Source organism: Phyllobates terribilis, unplaced genomic scaffold, assembly GCF_046119375.1.
Source record: "Phyllobates terribilis strain yellow unplaced genomic scaffold, ASM4611937v1 Scaffold_1__5_contigs__length_1240528914, whole genome shotgun sequence".
In the NCBI taxonomy this organism is placed as follows: Eukaryota; Metazoa; Chordata; class Amphibia; order Anura; family Dendrobatidae; genus Phyllobates; species Phyllobates terribilis.
The window spans coordinates 1140813970-1140834199 of NW_027362761.1; the positions used below are offsets into that span (position 1 = coordinate 1140813970).

Consider the following 20230-nt stretch of genomic DNA (forward strand, 5'->3'; position numbering starts at 1 on the left):
ATCTGAAGTATCTAAGGGTTGCTCTTTACATCCAAGGAAGTTGCAGACACTTCCAATTCCAAGCTCTTCCCTTCGGGTTATCGATTGCTCCAAGGGTATTCACCAAGCCAATAGCCGAGGTGACGTCCTTTCTCCGCATTCAAAACACAGTCATAATACCATATCTGGACGACTTCCTTATAGTGGGGAATTCAGAGAGCCACTGTATTTCACAACTGAAACAAGTCATGGTTGTCTTGCAGAACTTAGGCTGGTTGGTCAACACCCAAAAATCAAGACTAGAACCCGTAAGGGTCCAGGCCTTTCTGGGATTTAGTCTAAACTCCGAGTGTCAGACTTGTCTTCTACCCGACAGCAAAATAGACAGTCACAAATTTGGTCTCGGCAGCCATACACACCCCAGACACGTCCTTGAGGAAGGCTATGTCCCTGCTAGGTACTCTAACATCATGCATTCCGGCGGTCAAGTCGGCCCAAGTTCACACAAGAAACCTTCAGTGGGAAATCTTGTCAGCACAAAAATTGTTAAAAGGGTATTTAGAAGGAAAGGTACATCTCTCCTTGCGAACCAGGAAATCCCTCTTGTGGTGGACAGACAGGTCAAATTTAACTTTAGGGGTCCAGTGGGACCCACCAGTACAAAACATCATCACGACCAAGTCTCTTGGTCATTTCTAGAGAAAGAGGGGTCGTCAAATCTAAAAGAGCTATGGGCAGTGAGGAACGCTTTAAAAGGCTTCCTCCCTTTACTCCAGGGTCGTCATGTTTGGGTTGTCAGACAACATAACCACCATGGCTTACATAAACCACCAGGGGGGAACAAGATCTCATTCTCTTCTGGAAGCAGTAGGCAGGCTTTTTCAAATAGCGGAGCAAAATCTCCTATCTCTTATGGCGCTACACATTAGAGGCATAGAAAACACGAGAGCAGACTTCCTAAGCCGCAACAAGTTGAGACAAGGGGAATGGGCCCTGAATCTCAGAGTATTCTGACAGATAGTACAGCTATGGCGTCTACCAGCGATAGATTGGTTCGCAGACAAAAACAACAGGAAAGTGGAAAAGTTCTGCTCACTAGACCAAAGGGGAAACCCATTGGTAATAGATGCTCTCCAGATTCCTTGGCGTTTCCTCCAATAGCTATGATACATCTGGTAGTGAGGAATATCAGGAAGGATCAAGTGAGAGTGATTCTCATAGCCCCCTTTTGGCCAAAGAGACCATGGTTCTCCCTCCTGAGAATTATGTCACTATCATACCCATGGATTCTACCAGAGACCTTGGACCTTCTGGCACAGGGACCAATATTCCACTCTCAAGTGAAGGGTTTCCACCTAGCAGCGTAGAATTTGAGAGGGCAATATTGAGGGGCAAAGGTTTTTCAACAGGTTTAGTGTCTACTCTATTAAGAAGTAGAAAGCCCATAACCAGCAAAATCTATGCTATGGTAAAATTTTTAGATTTCCTAGGAAAGCAGTTAAGCCAAAAACCTTCAATTAATTCCATCCTGGAGTTTTTACAGAAGGGGTTTGAGTTAGGTCTGGCTACCAGTACGTATAAGGTCCAGGTTTCTGCCTTGGGTGCGCTATATAACCGTAATCTCGCAGCCAATAAATGGATTACAAGGTTCATTAATTCTTGCGGTAGATCTAGGCCAGTCTCAATACCCAAAGTTCCCCCATGGAACCTGAATTTAGTGCTTGACGCCCTAACTATAAAACCCTTTGAACCAGTTCCAGTTCAGGAGTTGTCTGCAAAATACATAACTCTCAAAACAATTATTTTGGTGGCTTTAACATCAGCCCGTACAGTAAGTGATTTGCAGGCCCTATCCATAAATCCTCCATATACACAATATTTGAGGATAGAATAGTATTGAGGCCTGATCCAGCCTACCTTCCCAAGGTTGCGCTCAAGTTTCATAGATCTCAGGAAATTGTTCTGCCCTCCTTTTGTAACAACCCGAACAAAAGTTTCATAACCTTGATGTTAGAAGGGCTTTTTTACAATACATAAATGTAACTAGCCAGTGGAGGCGCAGCCAATCCCTGTTTGTAGCCTTCCAGGGGAGTAGGAAGTGTTATGGTGTGACAAAAGCAACTATATCCAGATGGATTAGGGAGGCCATTTGCTTAGCCTACTCTACTAGTAACACCCCGATCCCTGACAGCATCAAGGCGCACTCCACCAGAGCCGTGGCTACCTCCTAGGCAGAGAAGACAGAGGTATCGATATATCAGATCTGTAAGGCCGCTACCCGGTCATCACCATCTACCTTTTTCAAACCCTATCGTTTGGATCTATCCTGCCTATCTGACTTAACCTTTGGTAGAAGGGTGCTGCAAGCGGTGGTCCCTCCCTAAGGTGTTTCTTTCTCCAAAATTCTCTCAGGTGTGCTGTCATGGGTGACGGGAAAACACCAAGGAAACTTACTGATAGCCGGTTTTTCCAGAACCCATGACAGCACCCATATATCCCCCCCCCTTCTTTCTTTATCACCATATGGGTGTGCACGTTTGTTGGGTGCTATATGATGTGGTGTTGGATTTTGTATATAACTTTTTTATGGAGGTCCTCTCAATGCACTGTAACCAACTGAAGTGGGGGAGAGGTGCCGCCCTTTTATTTCAGATGGTTTCCTGTCCTCGATGGGTGGATTCTCTCAGGTGTGCTGTCATGGGTTCTGGAAAAACCGGCTATCGGTAAGTAATCTTGGTGTTTTCAACAGCTGTTGACTTCTCACCAAGCTGCTTGCCTATCGTCCTGTAGCCCATCCTAGCCTTGTGCAAGTCTACAATTTTGTCTCTGGTATCCTTAGACAGCTCTTTGGTCTTGGCCATGGTGGAGAGGTTGGAGTGTGATTGATTGAGTGTGTAGACAAATGTTCAAACAGATGGAATTAATACAGGTAATGAGTGCAGAGTAGGAGGGCTTCTGAAGAAAAACTAACAGGTCTGTGAGAGCCAGAATTCTTGCTGGTTGGTAGGTGATCAAATACTTATTTCATGCAATAAAATACAATTTTATTATGTAAAAATCATACAATGTGATTTTCTGGTTTTTATTTTTAGATTCAGCCTCTCACAGGAGACGTCTCCATTCTTTGTAGGTGGAAAAATTTGCAAATTTGGCAGTGTATCAAATACTTATTTTCCCCACATTTTCCAGATTATCATATGCTACAAGTTTAGAAAATCCGAAAACAAGTAAATAAAAACATGTCAAATCACGTAAAACCTGGCTGGTGGTCTGAGGTAGTGTAAAGGGTTAATGGCACCAGGTTTGGAGGTCTATAGTGAAAAGCTTAATATTCTAATCCCTGGTGGTATAGGATAGGAGAAGGGCTATTATTGTATGCCCTGGTGGTATAAGTAAAGAAAGGGTTAATACTGTATTCCAAAGTTGACTTGGATAGAGGGCTAATAATGCACTCTTTGGTGGACTAGAATAGTTGAGGGTTATTATACCCGTTTTACGCTAGACCACCATTAATATTTTATTTCTTTGTAGTCTACGTTAGAATGGGGGTGGACGCGTAGGTTAATATTGTATTTCCTGGTGGTCTAGAATAGGAGTTAATATTATATTCTCTGGTGGTCTAGGGTGAAATAGAGGTTTATATGATAATGTATGTAGAGCGCTGAGGAATATGTTGGCGATATATAAAAATAAAGATTATTATTATTATAATCCATGGTGCTCTAGGAAAGCAGAAAGATTTATATTATAATCCCTGGTGGTCTAGGGTAGAAGAAAAGTTTATAGTATATTCCCTGGTGGTCTAGGGTAGCAGAGAGATTTATATTATATTCTGTGGTGGTCTAGTGTAGAATAGAGGTTTATATTATATTCCCTGGTGGTCTAGGGTAGAATAGAGGTTTATATTATATTCCCTGGTCCTCTAGGGTAGAAGAAGTGTTATTATTGTATTCCATGGTGGGCTAGAGAAGAACAAGGGATAATACTTTATTAGCTGGCAGACTAGGGAAGGACAGGGATAATATGGTATTCTATATAATGGGCTAAGACAGAAGGGTTAACAGTGTATTCCCTGGTGGCGTAGGGTAGAAGAGGGAGGTTGCTACCTGGCGCTCTTGTGGTCTTTACACGCCTCCTGCTTAGTCCTGTCTTTCACAGAAACTTGAATGCTATATTGTGACGAGACAGAATTTAATCTTAAATATCCAGATGTCTATTTTCAGTAGGACAGGAGACATGGGGTATTGACTGAATGTTGACTATTGAATTTGTGCGTTTTTCTTCGGTTGGTCAAGAAACATGGCCTATTGTCATAAAAGTGAATTTTGACACTAGAATTAATGTTTGTGAAATTTCAGAATGGTTGCTGTGTACCTCTTGTAACAGCTCCTACAGGTTAGTGTCTGCTATTTTTGCAAAACAGGGATGCAGGGTCATTGAACAATCGATATTTGCTAATATGCTGATTAGCCATTGGGTAAGTCCATGTAGTTTGTTGACCTGCAAAACGGTGGAGGACAATCTAAATACACAAACAATGAGAAACTAGCCTCTCTCACCTTCCCCCTGACCTGTGGATGATGGCTTGAAGGACAGATCTGAACTATAACAGGGGGATCTGCCTCTGTTCCAAGAGAGATACAAATTTGGGACATTACAAAACCACAACCAGAGAGACTCTACAAAAGCAACTGTCAGGACACCATGGCTCTATCAAGGGGACTTTACAAAACCAGAGCCAGGAACCCTCTGCAGGACAGCTGCCAAAACACCATGGCTCCATCAAGAGGGACACAGATTTGACATTCTATAGGATGCCAGCTTAAGGACCAATGTCCTAACTGCAAGAAAATAGATCTGCTCCATTTACCATCACGGAAGCCATGGAGACGTTTGGGGAAGCCAAGTTGGGACCCTCCGGACACCTAGTCACGTACCTCAATTGTCAGCTTGCTAAGCTTGTCATTACCTCCTCTCTGTGGGTGCACACCAAAAGCAGGGTGCCAATGGTGGGGGTAGTTGACCTTCGAAGGCCCAAGGTCGCAGCTGCACTGAATCCCCGCGAGTCACAGAAGGGTGAGACTGTCATTTTGCACCATCTTGTGTATTTTCTGGGACTGTACTACATGTTTTATTGTATGTTGGTGGTTGAATAAAGTATTGCCATACTGTTGTCTGAATAGTTTTCTGCCCACGGGAAAGGAGTGTGGGCATTCAGTGGGATGAGCCCTTGTCCATGCGGTCTAGGGCTAGCGGACGAGAGCACCCACTGACTCCCCCCGTGTCTCCACATATATACATACCACGTTCCACTGAGCTCAATGATTGGCTGCAGTGCTGTCGACTTGACGTCAACATTGCAGGCAAACAACAGAAACCGAAGCAGCGGCAGAGACACAGCTCTGGACCCGGGGAGGGCGAGTAACACTTTTTTTTATATTGTTACAGCAACCTATTACAATAAGTTTTCTGAAAAGGGCAACACCTTTAACATTAATGAGCAGGGACGCTTCATGCTAAAGGGGGAAACCGCTTTATTGCAAAGCACCGTGGTCCGATATATACAGTCACATTGGATTTCGCCACCATGTAACAAAAACCAGGTCCTGATATGTATGTTAATGTGAAGGTTTAAAGGACACCTAACATTGGTCATCCATAGGAATATTTGTGATCCACTTAAAGTGGTTCTCCACCCTGTACACTGCCAGGACACACAATATCTGCCAATTGCGCAGCGTCTCAGCAGTTGTGTGCAGAAACCCAGGGACGAGGGGACGCCGGCCCCCAACCCAGGGACGAGAGGATGCCGGCGGTGGTAATGTATTAACGTTACCTTGAAACACCTGATGATTGTTCCTGAGCAGGGTCTGCAGACCTCCGCACTCCTTCTTCAGTCTCTGTAATGTTTCCTTTTCAAGGACTTCAGCTACTTCCCGCAATGGAAGACTTCCTATAATGGATATGAAAAAACATCAAAACTGGCATCCTCGTGCTCCAAGTAAGACACATAAGTGTCCTCTACACGTGCCTTGTTGCTGCCATATACTAGAACACACACCGCACCGCAAAAACCTCAGGTACTAGTCCTAGATAACAAGGCAGAATTTACAGGGTATCAATCTAGGTCGACTATTTCCTAAGGAGCCTCCAATGTATGTAACCGCCAGATGCGACTTTAATACTAATGCCTCTCCTGTACAGCATTATTATTTGGCATCGTGTGACTGTATTGGGCTCCACTTACATCATCTTAGAGCTCCATGTTTGTTTTTTACACTAGAAAAAGCCTAGGCCCCTTCCAGTAATAATGTCCCCTATTCCGGGCTCTTTCCTGTAATGGGCTCCTTCCTGCAATAATTGTTCCTCGATCTGGGCTCCTTCCTGTAATAATCCGTCCCGTCCCCCTTCTGGGCTCCTTCCTGTAATAATCCCCCCCCCCCCCTTGTTCTGGGCTCCTTCCAGTACTAATGTCCCACATTCTGGGCTCCTTCCAGTAATGGGCTCCTTCCTGCAATAATATCCCTCGTTTTGGGCTCCTTCAGTAATAATGTCCCCCCCTGTTCTGGACTCCTTCCTGCAATAATGTTCCCCGTTCTGGACTCCTTCCTGCAATAACGTCCCCTGTTCTAGGCCCCTTCCAGTAATAATGTCCCCCGTTCTGGGCTCCTTCCTGTCTTATTGTCCCCTGTTCTGGGCCGCTTCCAGTAATGTCCCCTGTTCTGGGCTTCTTCCTGTGTTAATGTCCACCATCAAGTGTATTCATAGGGCTAAGAAACTGAAACTATCCTTGAGCGTGTGTGCTTCTTGTAGTCCGGAGACAGCTTCTTGTGATGCAGGAGAACGCTGAAACCACCCCCCTCCCAATCAGAGAGAGCTGCTGTCTCTCCTCCTGTCTGACATGGATCTATGTGATCAGTGCAGAGCAGGAGACGAAGCTGCTGGGACTGAACGGAGGCAGCAGGACCTTATGCAATTGTAATTGCAGGACCTTTCAGGTCATGTGACTGATTTAAGACTTGAAATGTGCTTGAGTTAATCATGTGGACGGTACTGCAACTGCTCAACTCCTACAGCCTCCGTACAGGTCCTGATCAGGAACTGCAGGAAGTAATATATAGTGTAATGTGAATATGTAGCAGAGCTGTGTGTGTGTTTTTTTAGGTGCATATGTAGCAGAGCTGTGTGTGTGTGCGCATTTATAGGTGCATATGTAGCAAAGCCGTGTGTGTGCGCATTTATAGGTGCATATGTAGCAAAGCCGTGTGTGTGTGCATTTATATGTGCATATGTAGCAAAGCTGTGTGTGTGTGCATTTATATGTGCATATGTAGCAAAGCTGTGTGTGTGTGCATTTATATGTGCATATGTAGCAGAGCTGTGTGTGCGCATTTATATGTGCATATGTAGCAGAGCTATGTGTGTGCGTCTATATGTGCATATGTAGCAGAGCTGTGTGTGCGCGCGTCTATATGTGAATATGTAGCAGAGCTCTGTGTGTGTGTGTGTATGTGCCTATGTAGCAGTGCTGTGTGTGTGTGTGTGTATGTATATGTGCATATGTAGCAGGTGTGTGTGTGTGTGTGTGTGTGTGTGTGTGTGTGTGTGTGTGTGTGTGTGTCTATATATGCACATATAGCAGAGCTGTGTGTGTGCATAACACTGCAGAGAAACACTAACAACAGATTTATTACCTCCATATTCTCCCCTAGTACAATAAAATGAGTGATAATGACCCCTGTACTTTACATGGCCAGGGAAGTTTTAATTAACAGGAAAAACTGTTTTTTTCCTCTTTTCTACTGTCTAAACCTGGGGTGCGTCTTACGGTAAGAAGTGTCTTATAATCCGAAAAATAAGATATTCAGTGAGGGGTGCCGGACAACCCTCAACAAAGGGTTAAAAAGAAAAATGCCGATGCTTACTGCCATTGTTCCAGGTTTGCTGGGCTCCTCCGTCTGTAGAGCGGTCGTACTTCTCTTCTAGTAATAGCTGTGCGACCTGCAGCACCACCTTATCAGTGAAGTCCCTGGGCAGTAAGGCGCAGTTCCTGACTTGTTCCACTTTGTCTCTGGGCCTGAACCCCAATATCCAGTTTGCAGGTTCTGGCTTTAGGCAATGGTTAGTGCCATCCGAGGTGACATCGGTGGCATCGTGTGCAGAGTCTGTGTTATGTCCACAGGTCCCAGAAGCATGTGTTATAGGGTCAGCGGCATGACTGGATATGTACTGAGACCTCCGGGCATCGGCCTGTGGCTCCTCTGCAGGAGAGTAACCCCGCGACTTCCCTATAAGGCACACCTGCAAATAGGTGATCAGAAAGGAAATTATATTATTTATCTTGTACTCTTACATCCTGTATTATACTCCAGAGCTGCACTCACTATTCTGCTGGTGGGGTCACTGTGTACATACATTACATTACTGATCCTGTACTGATCCACAGTTACATCCTGTATTATACTCCAGAGCTGCACTCACTATTCTGCTGGTGGGGTCATTGTGTACATATGTTACATTACTTATCCTGTACTGATCCAGAGTTACATCTTGTATTATACTCCAGAGCTGAACTCTCTATTCTGCTGGTGCAGTCACTGTGTACATTACATTACTGATCCTGTACTGATCCTGAGTCCTGTATTATACTCCAGAGTTGCACTCACTATTCTGCTGGTGCAGTCACTGTATACATACATTACATTACTTATCCTGTACTGATCCAGAGTTACATCTTGTATTATACTCCAGAGCTGAACTCTCTATTCTGCTGGTGCAGTCACTGTGTACATTACATTACTGATCCTGTACTGATCCTGAGTCCTGTATTATACTCCAGAGCTGCACTCACTATTCTGCTGGTGCAGTCACTGTATACATACATTACATTACTTATCCTGTACTGATCCTGAGTTACATCCTGTATTATACTCCAGAGCTGCACTCACTATTCTGCTGGTGCAGTCACTGTATACATACATTACATTACTTATCCTGTGCTGATCTTGAGTTACGTCTTCTTATATTATACTCCAGAGCTGAACTCTCTATTCTGCTGGTGCAGTCACTGTGTACATTACATTACTGATCCTGTACTGATCCTGAGTTACATCCTGTATTATATTCCAGAGCTGATGATCAGTACAGGATAAGTAATGTAATGTATGTACACAGTGACTGCACCAGCAGAATAGTGAGTGCAGCTCTGGAGTATAATACACGATATAACTCAGGATCAGTGCAGGATAAGTAATGTAATGTATGTACACAGTGACTGCACCAGCAGAATAGTGAGCGCAGCTCTGGAGTATAATACAGGATGTAGCTCAGGATCAGTGCAGGATAAGTAATGTAATGTATGTACACAGTGACTGCACCAGCAGAATAGTAAGTGCAGCTCTGGAGTATAATACAGAATCAGCACGGAATGTGCTAAAATATCAGAGAGAGGAGGGGGGCACTTACCCTTTTAGTGGATGGAATTCTCAGACAATCCTCTTCCACAATGAATCCGCATTGAACGCCAACTTCAGTGACAAAATCAAGGTATTCTCGGTACTGAGTCTTTTTACTGGATTTCCGGTTGTATTTTCCATAGAAGTTGAAGAAGCAGCACGGCAACACAAAGAAGCGGCAAGAATAAGATGACCTGGAGGAGAAGACGTCGTTCAAGGCAAGAAACAAGCAGGCGCCCTATCCACTCACTTACTACTGTAGAGGGACCCTGCGCTGTCATCACACACAGCGAGCGGCTCCTCCTTGTATGAGGGATTGTTTTTTGTGAGACAAACAATCCTCAGACAGTTCTCTTCTCCTCTTTCTGTTCTCCATGCTTAGTGTGGCACACACTGCAAAGATTTTTTTTAACTGGTTTCAGGTGTGATTTTCATATTGCCTCCACCTTTTACTTGCCATGGGTGCGTTTGAATGAGCATCACATGCTTGAAACAAAGTTGTTTACCCACAATTTTGGACAGGTGCAAGCAATTTTGTCCGGCCCATTTTTGAGGTTTTGTGTGAAATTATGTCCAATTGAGAAATACTTAATGTTCTATGTAATGAGATTAAGGTGTTGGGATGGGAGCTAGCTCTGGTTGCAGCAGTTACTGCTAGGTGCCTGCTGTGTTGCACTGCCGACACCTGTGCTGAAGGGAGCAGGCTCAGCTACTGAGCCCGGTCCATACAAGCAATATTTACATCTGTTCTACATATACAGCGGATGTCACTAAGGGTTTAAAGACACACATCAGGGGCACCCAGAGTCTCGGAGGCCCATACAGTCAGGTATGAATGGCTGATTACAGAGAACAGTAGCTGCACAGCCTATATGCAGAAGATAGGCCAGACATGACGCTTGTTTCATTACCGAGCAGCGATTACAGGAAGCCACGGTGTGAGCTCATCAGAATGGTTACCAATTATCCAATCCGTGTCTGGAAATAAGTCATTATCACTGGGCGTAATGGCAGATTCCTGGGGAAAGAAATAAATCAATGTTATTTGCTATGGGATATTAGAAAAGAACAAAGCAAGAATCCAGTTTCTGCACAAAAAAAAGAAAAAAAAAAAAAAAAAAAAAAGGAACAAGGACTTAATAAAAAGTAGATTGATAATGAGTATTATGCTGGGGACACCCGCAATATCTGGGCCTTTATGCAGTCTGGAGACTAGTGCAGTCAGTGACGGAGTAAAGAAGCATGGATAATACAACAGCTACAGTTTAGTTTCTCGTGGGCGAGTAATTTTGATTATTTTAGAATTTTTTTTTTATGTATGCACAGATTAATTAAAGAGGTTAAAACAAGCTTTCGCTAGGACCAATACAACGATAGTTTAAAAACCCCTTTAAAAAAGGAAATGTCACAATATGTATTTTTTTTTTTTTACCTGGTGTAAATGCCGATGTTTTCCTGAATCCGGCGCTGTTTTTCTTTTGTTCCTGCGCCTCTCTGTTCCGGAGATATGGCCTCCTGTATAAATCATAAATCTGGCCTTGTTAGCTAAATGGGCGTGATCCTATAGATGACGACTCCCACTTGGATAACAAGACTAGATTTATGTATAGGGTAAAAAAGGTCATAACTCCGGAATGGAGAGGCGCAGGAACAAAAGATAAACAGCTCCGGATTCAGGAAAACATCGGCATTTACACCAGGTAAAAAATAATTACATATTTATGGAAAATAACAGGTCCCATTTAAGGGTAGAGACTGATTGTCACCGGGAATCTCTGTGACATGATCAGAGCTCCAGGGCAGTTTGACCATATTCCTGTGGTTAGAACATAAATATGACCTTATAACTATGTGTACTAGGAGTATTCAGCCTTATATTCAGATATACAGTGAAGGAAATAAGTATTTGATCCCTTGCTGTTTTTGTAAGTTTGCCCACTGACAAAGACATGAACAGTCTATAATTTTAAGGGTAGATTAATTTTAACATTGAGATAGAATATTCCCCCAAAAAATCATGAAAATCACATTGTATAAATTAGATAAATTTATTAGCATTTTGCAGTGAGAAATAAGTATTTGATCCCTCTGGCAAACAACACTTAATACTTGGTGGCGAACCCCTTGTTGGCAAGCACAGCAGTCAGACGTTTCTTGTAGTTGATGATGAGGGTTGCGCACATGTCAGGAGGAGTTTTGGTCCACTCCTCTTTGCAGATCATCTCTAAATCATTCAGATTTTGAGGCTGTCACCTGGCAACTCAGAGCTTCAACTCCCTCCATAAGTTTTCTATGAGATTAAGGTCTGGAGACTGGCTAGGCCACTCCATAACCTTAATGTGCTTCTTTTTGAGCCACTCCTTTGTTGCCTTGGCTGTATGTTTTGGGTCATTGTCTTGCTGGAAGACCCAGCCACAACCCATCTCCAATGCTCTTACTGAGGGAAGGAGGTTGTTGGCCAAAATCTCGCCATACATGACCCCATCCATCTTCCCTTCAGTGCGGTGCAGTCGCCATGTCCCCTTTTCAGAAAAGCACCCCCAAAGTATAATGTTTCCCCCACCATGCTTCACGGTTGGGACGATGTTCTTAGGGTTGTACTCATCCTTCTTCTTCCTCCAAACATGGCGAGTTGAGTTAATGCCAAAGAGCTCAATTTTTGTCTCATTTGACCACAGCACCTTCTCCCAATAACTCACAGAATCATCCAGGTGTTCATTGGGAAACTTCAGACGGGCCTGCACATGTGCCTTCTTGAGCAGGGGGACCTTTCGGGCACTGCAGAATGTTAAACCTTTAAGACGTAATGTGTTACCAATGGTTTTCTTGGTGACTGAGGTCCCAGCTGCCTTGAGATCATTAACAAGTTCCCATCGTGTAATTTTAGGCTGATCTCTCACTTTCCTCATGATCAAGGATACCCCATGAGGTGAGATTTTGCATGGTGCCCCAGATTGATGTCGATTGACAGTCATTTTGTATTTCTTCCATTTTCTTACTATTGCACCAACAGTTGTCTCCTTCTCACCCAGCGTCTTACTTATGGTTTTGTAGCCCATCCCAGCTTTGTGCAGGTCTATGATCTTGTCCCTGACATCCTTAGAAAGCTCTTTGGTCTTGCCCATGTTGTAGAGGTTAGAGTCTGACTGATTAATTGAGTCTGTGGACAGGTTTCTTTTATACAGGTGACTATGGAAGACAGCTGTCTTTAATACAGGTAACGAGTTGATTAGGAGCATCTAACTGGTCTGTAGGAGCCAGAACTCATAATGGTTTGTAGGGGATCAAATACTTATTTCTCACTGCAAAATGCTAATAAATTTATCCAATTTATACAATGTGATTTTCTTGATTATTTTTTGGATATTCTATCTCTCAATGTTAAAATTAACCTACCCTTAAAATTATAGACTGTTCATGTCTTTGTCAGTGGGCAAACTTACAAAAACAGCAAGGGATCAAATACTTATTTCCCCCCCTGTATATATACATACTGTATGCTGGTAAATAACAGCTGAAAAATAAAAAAGAAATTCAACAAGGGATTAAAAAAAACACAATACCTTAGTAAATATTAGTCCCAAATCATTACATACAGTCCATATGATACCAAATGTGCGTGGAACAGTCTGTTCTGTAAATGTATAATGGCCAAGTTTATATGTATCAAAAATTGGCACCTACATAAAAGTACAAGTCTAGAATAATAAAAAAATAAAAAAATAAAATAAAATACAGCCCCAAAAAGCAAAGAGGAAAAATCAGGTGAAAAAAGCTCTGATCCTCAAGACTAAAATTGGCCCGTCCCTCAAGGGGTTACGCGGATTTTCCCTTGAAAGCAAATATACATTAAAATAATAATACGTTTTGTGTTTAAGAGAGAAGCGGGGGTCTCGTCATGCGTTGGCGCATGTGAAGGTCCCCGGCCATCATGTGCCTACTACTCATGGAAATAATACCCCACCCAACGGCGCCCGCCACCGTCACCCCCGGGGTCACTGCTGATTGCTACAGTAAAAGGTTTTAAGAGGTAAATGTAATTGATGTAATCGCTCTCACCAGAGACAAATGTCCCTGATCTATCGGGGTGCGGGTTTTGGAGAATTAGCCGGAGGTAAATTAAAAAGGGGAAAATAAGAAGCGGAGCTCTTCTAGGCAACAAAAGCTGAAATATAAAGCCGCGCACATCTCCTGTATAAATATCACAAGCAGCAGATACTGCTTACCTCTAAAATTGTTTGTGGCCCGTACATATCCCAGATTTTTCTCCTGCGGACATCTATGCCTCGACCTGGGTACTTTTTTTTGTAAAAATATAAAATAGACAAAAAAATATTATGTAATCTCCACCTGCTAGCCTAGTTTACAGCTCCTCAGCGTCCCTCCTCCCTGCTGTTGCAGAAGGTCTACCTGCTAGCCTTGTGTACAGCTCCATCAGTGTCCCTCCTCCTTGCAACAGTTTCCACATGCTAGCCTAGTTTACAGATCCTCAGTGTCCCTCCTCCCTGCTGCTGCAGAATCTCCACCTGCTAACCTTGTTTACTACTACATCAGTGTCCCTCCTCCCCTGTTGCTGCAGAATGTCCACCTGCTAGCCTTGTTCACAGCTCCATCAGTGTCCCTCCTCCCTGCTGTTGCAGAATCTCCACCTGCTAGCCTAGTTTACAGCTCCATCAGTGTCCCTCCTCCCAGCTGTTGCAGAATCTCCACCTACCAGCCTTGTTTACAACTCCATTAGTGTCCCTCCTCCCTGCAGCAGAATCTGCACCTGCTAGCCTAGTTTACAGTTCCTCAGTGTCCCACCTCCCTGCTGCTGCAGAATCTCCACCTGCTAGCCTAGTTTAAAGCTCCTCAGCTGTCAGGTTGTGTAGGCTGAATACATTTGGACTTATGAGCTCTCACTCTAACTGAATTTATAAAACATTCATTTATAGATCAGTATTATGCAGTAGAGATGAGGGAATATATTTACAGGATTCTGGTCCAGCGACTGCATCAGTATTCTGTTGGCGCCAGATGAGAGCCCTGTGAGCGGCCTTCTACCTGCCGGCATCCCCCGATTACCTAGTCTGGTGCAACATCCTTGTAGCGGTGTGGCGCATGACGTAGTGCTGGGCCAGCAAATCAAAACAGGATCCGGGGATGGTGACAGGTAGGAGGCAGCTAACAAGGCACCTAGCAGCCAGAGAACACTGGAGCAGTCGCAGGACTGGGGTCCTGGTATTCAATTCGATCATCTCCATTAGTGCGATATTTATTAACTAAGTTTCAGTCTGCAGTTATCATTCATTCTCAGGCCCCCAATATACAGTTTGCAGACTGATCCAAATTTCAGATTTTTCTCTTGTGGGATTGTCTCTCCGAGTAATATAGGCTGGACGTGAGCTCTGTGTGCTGCTAGCTTCACTGCTCATATCAGCACAGCTTCTATCCTGCACTTATTTCCTCCTTGTCTATAGCCTGTTTTCTCTGCCTTTCCTGAAACTGTACAGGCTTTCTTCTCTCTTTACCAGCCTCTCCCTTCTGCTATTAACTATTAATTACTAAATACAAGATAACAGAACATGTACAATAAAAGACAAAACACGGGGATTTGGAAGGAGAGACCTGAATACCCACAAAATCATAAAAACACAAATTTATATTTACCCCTTCATTGCTTAAAATATGCACCAGGAGCCCATTTCCACATCCCAGGTCCACAAAGGATTGCTTCTCAGCAAGTTGGTTTTGTAATCGCTCTTCTTCCCAAAGAACCTAAAATCAGCACAAATAATCAAAAAAAAAATCCTTGAACGTAAAAACAAACCTGATTATAAACTATATTCATATTTCTATAATCCCAACCCGCTTGAAAAAACACTCATATGAGTATCGCAGTGTTATATATCTCCGTGTGCTTTCCTCCTTGTCTACGACCTGTTTTCTCTGCCTTCCCTGATACTGTAAATGCTTTCTTCCCTCTTCACCAGAAGTCTGTGTACAACCCCTTTCCATGCTGCTATCTCTAATACTGAGAAAAGGGAATTTAAGAACAGAGAGCACATCAGAACCAGGACCCAAAGTCATCTCTGGCGAAAAAGAGGGCATCAGTACGGGAATAAACTACAGAAGACTGGGTGGTATACTGAACAGAGGCATAACACCGCGATCGGAAAGTTCTCACGATGCCCCTAGTGGTGGACATTATTTGCCCCCTAGGGGTGGATGGAAAATGAAATATCCCTAGTGGTGGCTACAGGTATTATTTTTAATATACACCCATTTCCCCCTAGTGGTGGCTGCAGGTATTGTTTTTAATATATACCCATTTCCCCCTAGTGGTGGCTGCAGGTATCATTTTTAATATATACCCATTTCCCCCTAGTGGTGGCTGCAAGTATCATTTTTAATATATACCCATTTCCCCCTAGTGGTGGCTGCAGGTATTATTTTTAATATATACCTATTTCCCCCTAGTGGTGGCTGCAGGTATCATTTTTAATATATACCCATTTCCCCCTAGTGGTGGCTGCAGGTATTATTTTAATATACACCCATTTCCCCCTAGTGGTGGCTGCAGGTATTATTTTTAATATATACCCATTTCCCCCTAGTGGTGGCTGCAGGTACTGTTTTTAATATATACCCATTTCCCCCTAGTGGTGGCTGCAGGTATTGTTTTTAATATATACCTATTTCCCCTTAGTGGTGGCTGCAAGTATCATTTTTAATATATACCCATTTCCCCCTAGTGGTGGCTGCAGGTATTATTTTTAATATATACCCATTTCCCCCTAGTGGTGGCTGCAAGTATCATTTTTAATATATACCCATTTCCCCCTAGTGGTGGCTGCAAGTATCATTTTTAATATATACCCATTTCCCCCTAGTGGTGGCTGCAAGTATTATTTTTAATATATACCTATTTCCCCCTAGTGGTGGCTGCAGGTATCGTTTTTAATATACACCCATTTCCCCCTAGTGGTGGCTGCAGGTATCATTTTTAATATATACCTATTTCCCCCTAGTGGTGGCTGCAGGTATTATTTTTAATATATACCTATTTCCCCCTAGTGGTGGCTGCAGGTATTATTTTTAATATATACCTATTTCCCCCTAGTGGTGGCTGCAGGTATTGTTTTTAATATACACCCATTTCCCCCTAGTGGTGGCTGCAGGTATCATTTTTAATATATACCTATTTCCCCCTAGTGGTGGCTGCAGGTATTATTTTTAATATACACCCATTTCCCCCTAGTGGTGGCTGCAGGTATCATTTTTAATATATACCTATTTCCCCCTAGTGGTGGCTGCAGGTATTATTTTTAATATATACCCATTTCCCCTTAGTGGTGGCTGCAGGTATTATTTTTAATATATACCTATTTCCCCCTAGTGGTGGCTGCAGGTATTATTTTTAATATACACCCATTTCCCCCTAGTGGTGGCTGCAGGTATCATTTTTAATATATACCTATTTCCCCCTAGTGGTGGCTGCAGGTATTATTTTTAATATATACCTATTTCCCCCTAGTGGTGGCTGCAGGTATCATTTTTAATATATACCTATTTCCCCCTAGTGGTGGCTGCAGGTATTATTTTTAATATATACCCATTTCCCCTTAGTGGTGGCTGCATAAAACATTTAAGCTCCAACCATTATAATGAGAATGAAGAAATTAATCGGCACATCATTTTGGCAGGGATTATAAAAGGTGAGGATTCCCTTTAAGTTTCTTGACATATTATCTGGCCAGATGAGCAGCTCTTGTCACTTTTTGTTCCCAGAGCTCAGTAATGATTCCTACAGAACAACGTTTAATATTTTTATTGCCAGCTGCAGACTCATTTCATTCTTGTGCTCGATACAAGTTTCCCACGTGTCGCTCATTGAAAGCCGACGCGATTCTGGCAAAGAAATTGGCCACTCGAGACCAAAAAAAGTCGGGTCACGTCCTGGGCAAAGTGTAAAAGCCGGGAGAATCATTTGTCCAAACACAAAGACTTACTAACAGGTACGTTGCAATAGCGACATCTTCATATACAAACTTCTCTGGATCTGTCACTTCAGGCCAGACCTTCGGGTGGAAGAAAAAACAAAAACAAAAAAATGGATATATTAATTAAAAAACTACATTTTCATCGCTCCTTTCCTGACAAATAATCAAAGAAAATATATATAATATAATAAAAATATATAAATTATAAAAATAATATACACACACAAAAAAAGCAAAATAAACAAAAAAAAACGAAATAATTATAATATAAATATAGAAAATAATGGCATTGCAGTTGCAACCTCTTTTCTCCCCATAAGAGCTAGAGGAACCTTTGGGCTGTGCTCAGTTACAAGAGAGAATGTCTGTACCCTCCACGGCTACTGTAGATACATTTAGGTGGCATATCAAAAACATAGGCAGAGGGGCTCCAGTACCCCCACCCACAAAATGATCCCAAATCTATGTATTGTTCCATGTAACATGAAAATTACTCTAGCTATAACCTTTGGCCAATCAGATGTGGCGAAAGAGATCACATGGTACAAAATTCCGCCCATGAGGATCCAGCCAGAAACAGATGTAAATAGAAAATGGGTCCAGGGGGGTAAAAATCTGCCCCTCTTTAGCAGAGATGGTTTGGAGGTTAATTTTGGATGTCCTGGAGCAGAAGATGGCGGACTGTGAGGTCGGGAAACAATTCCCTGCTCTGATATAACGTGTGTGGCGCAGTGACGGATATAACGTGTGTGGCGCAGTGACGGATATAACGTGTGTGGCGCAGTGACGGATATAACGTGTGTGGCGCAGTGACGGATATAACGTGTGTGGCGCAGTGACGGATATAACGTGTGTGGCGCAGTGACGGATATAACGTGTGTGGCGCAGTGACGGATATAACGTGTGTGGCGCAGTGACGGATATAACGTGTGTGGCGCAGTGACGGATATAACGTGTGTGGCGCAGTGACGGATATAACGTGTGTGGCGCAGTGACGGATATAACGTGTGTGGCGCAGTGACGGATATAACGTGTGTGGCGCAGTGACGGATATAACGTGTGTGGCGCAGTGACGGATATAACGTGTGTGGCGCAGTGACGGATATAACGTGTGTGGCGCAGTGACGGATATAACGTGTGTGGCGCAGTGACGGATATAACGTGTGTGGCGCAGTGACGGATATAACGTGTGTGGCGCAGTGACGGATATAACGTGTGTGGCGCAGTGATGGATATAACGTGTGTGGCGCAGTGATGGATATAATGTGTGTGGCGCAGTGATGGATATAATGTGTGTGGCGCAGTGACGGATGAGGCGGGTACCTTCACCATATCTCTGTACTTCTCCTTCAGGCTCTGATACCGCTTGCCATATTGATCCACGGCAATGAGGGACAGGGTGCTCTTAAAGTCGCTCCTCTTGTCCTCCGTGCACCACTTCGCCAGCCGAGACAGCAGCTCATTTTTCATCCAGGAGATTTTAGGATATAGAACGCCATCCGATTCCCAGCCGTCCGCGTATAGGGTGTACAGGGAGAGCGACCTGGAAAACAGGGACTATGACTGGGACCAATCCTGCGGGAAATGCTTTCAGGGACTTTAACCCCTTAATGACGCAGCCAATTTAAATTTCTGCAGTTTTTTTCCCCTCGCTATCTTGTAAAAGCCAAACTTTGTTTATTTTACCGTCATTTTTGGGGGGATTTGTTTGAACGGCAGCACAGTAACAATGACCTGGAAGCAGGATTATCTAGGGCAGGAGAATTACCGGTGATACCAAACTTGTATTTTATTATTATTACTTATCATCATCATCATTTTTCTGCTGCTTAACATAAATGTGTAACTTGGCAAAAAAATAAAAAAATACCAGTATATACACCCACTATTTATATACAGGTGCATCTCACTAAATTCAAATATCCTAATAAAGTGAATTTATTTCAGTTCTTCAATACAAAAAGTGAAACTCATATTATATAGAGTCATTACAAACAGAGTGATCTATTCCAAGTGTTTATTTCTGTTAATGTTGATGATTATGGCTTACAGCCAATGGAAACACAAAAGTCACTATCTCAGTAAATTAGAATAATTAACAAAAAACACCTGCAAAGGCTTCCTAAGCATTTAAAAAGGTCCCTTAGTCTGTTTCAGTAGACTCCACAATCATGGGGAAGACTGCTGACTTGACAGATGTCCAGAAGGCAGTCATTGACACACTCCACAAGGTCCCACACTGCCAAACGTACCAATACCTGGTTTACACACAACAGTACCACTGTGCTTGATTGGCAGCAAACTTGCCTGACCTTAACCCCAGAGAGGATCTATTATAGAGAATCTATGGGGTATTGTCAAGAGGAAGATGAGAGACACCAGACCCAACAATGCAGACGAGCTGAAAGCAGCTATCAAAGCAACCTGGGCTTCCATAACACCTCAGCAGGGCCACAGGCTGATCGCCTCCATGACACATTGCCGCATTGATGCAGTAATTGATGCAAAAGGAGCCCCGACCAAGTATTGAGGGCATTTACTGAACATACATTTCAGTAGGCCAACATTTCAGATTTTAAAAACATTTTTTCAAGCTGTTATAAAGTATTCTAATTTACTGAGATAATGACTTTTGTGCTTTCATTGGCTGTAAGCCATAATCATCAACATTAACAGAAATAAACACTTGAAATAGATCACTCTGTTTGTAATGACTCTATATAATATATGAGTTTCACTTTTTGTATTGAAGAACTGAAATAAATTAACTTTTTGATGATATTCTAATTTAGTGAGATGCACCTGCATATAAAC

At 43.0% G+C, this 20230-nt stretch overlaps 1 protein-coding gene across 1 annotated transcript in view; it reads right to left on the minus strand.

Moving 5' to 3' along the window:
• Positions 1 to 20230, minus strand: part of TRMT44 (tRNA methyltransferase 44 homolog) — a 39832-nt gene that overhangs the window by 9189 nt on the left and 10413 nt on the right. Inside the window, exons 3-10 of the mRNA XM_073647756.1 lie at positions 18740 to 18959; positions 17426 to 17494; positions 15084 to 15191; positions 13661 to 13732; positions 10346 to 10452; positions 9445 to 9628; positions 7905 to 8280; positions 5816 to 5932 (exon numbers count right to left, since the gene is read on the minus strand). Of these exons, the coding sequence (XP_073503857.1) occupies positions 5816 to 5932; positions 7905 to 8280; positions 9445 to 9628; positions 10346 to 10452; positions 13661 to 13732; positions 15084 to 15191; positions 17426 to 17494; positions 18740 to 18959 (1253 nt within the window). The remainder of the gene's footprint in view (positions 1 to 5815; positions 5933 to 7904; positions 8281 to 9444; positions 9629 to 10345; positions 10453 to 13660; positions 13733 to 15083; positions 15192 to 17425; positions 17495 to 18739; positions 18960 to 20230) is intronic.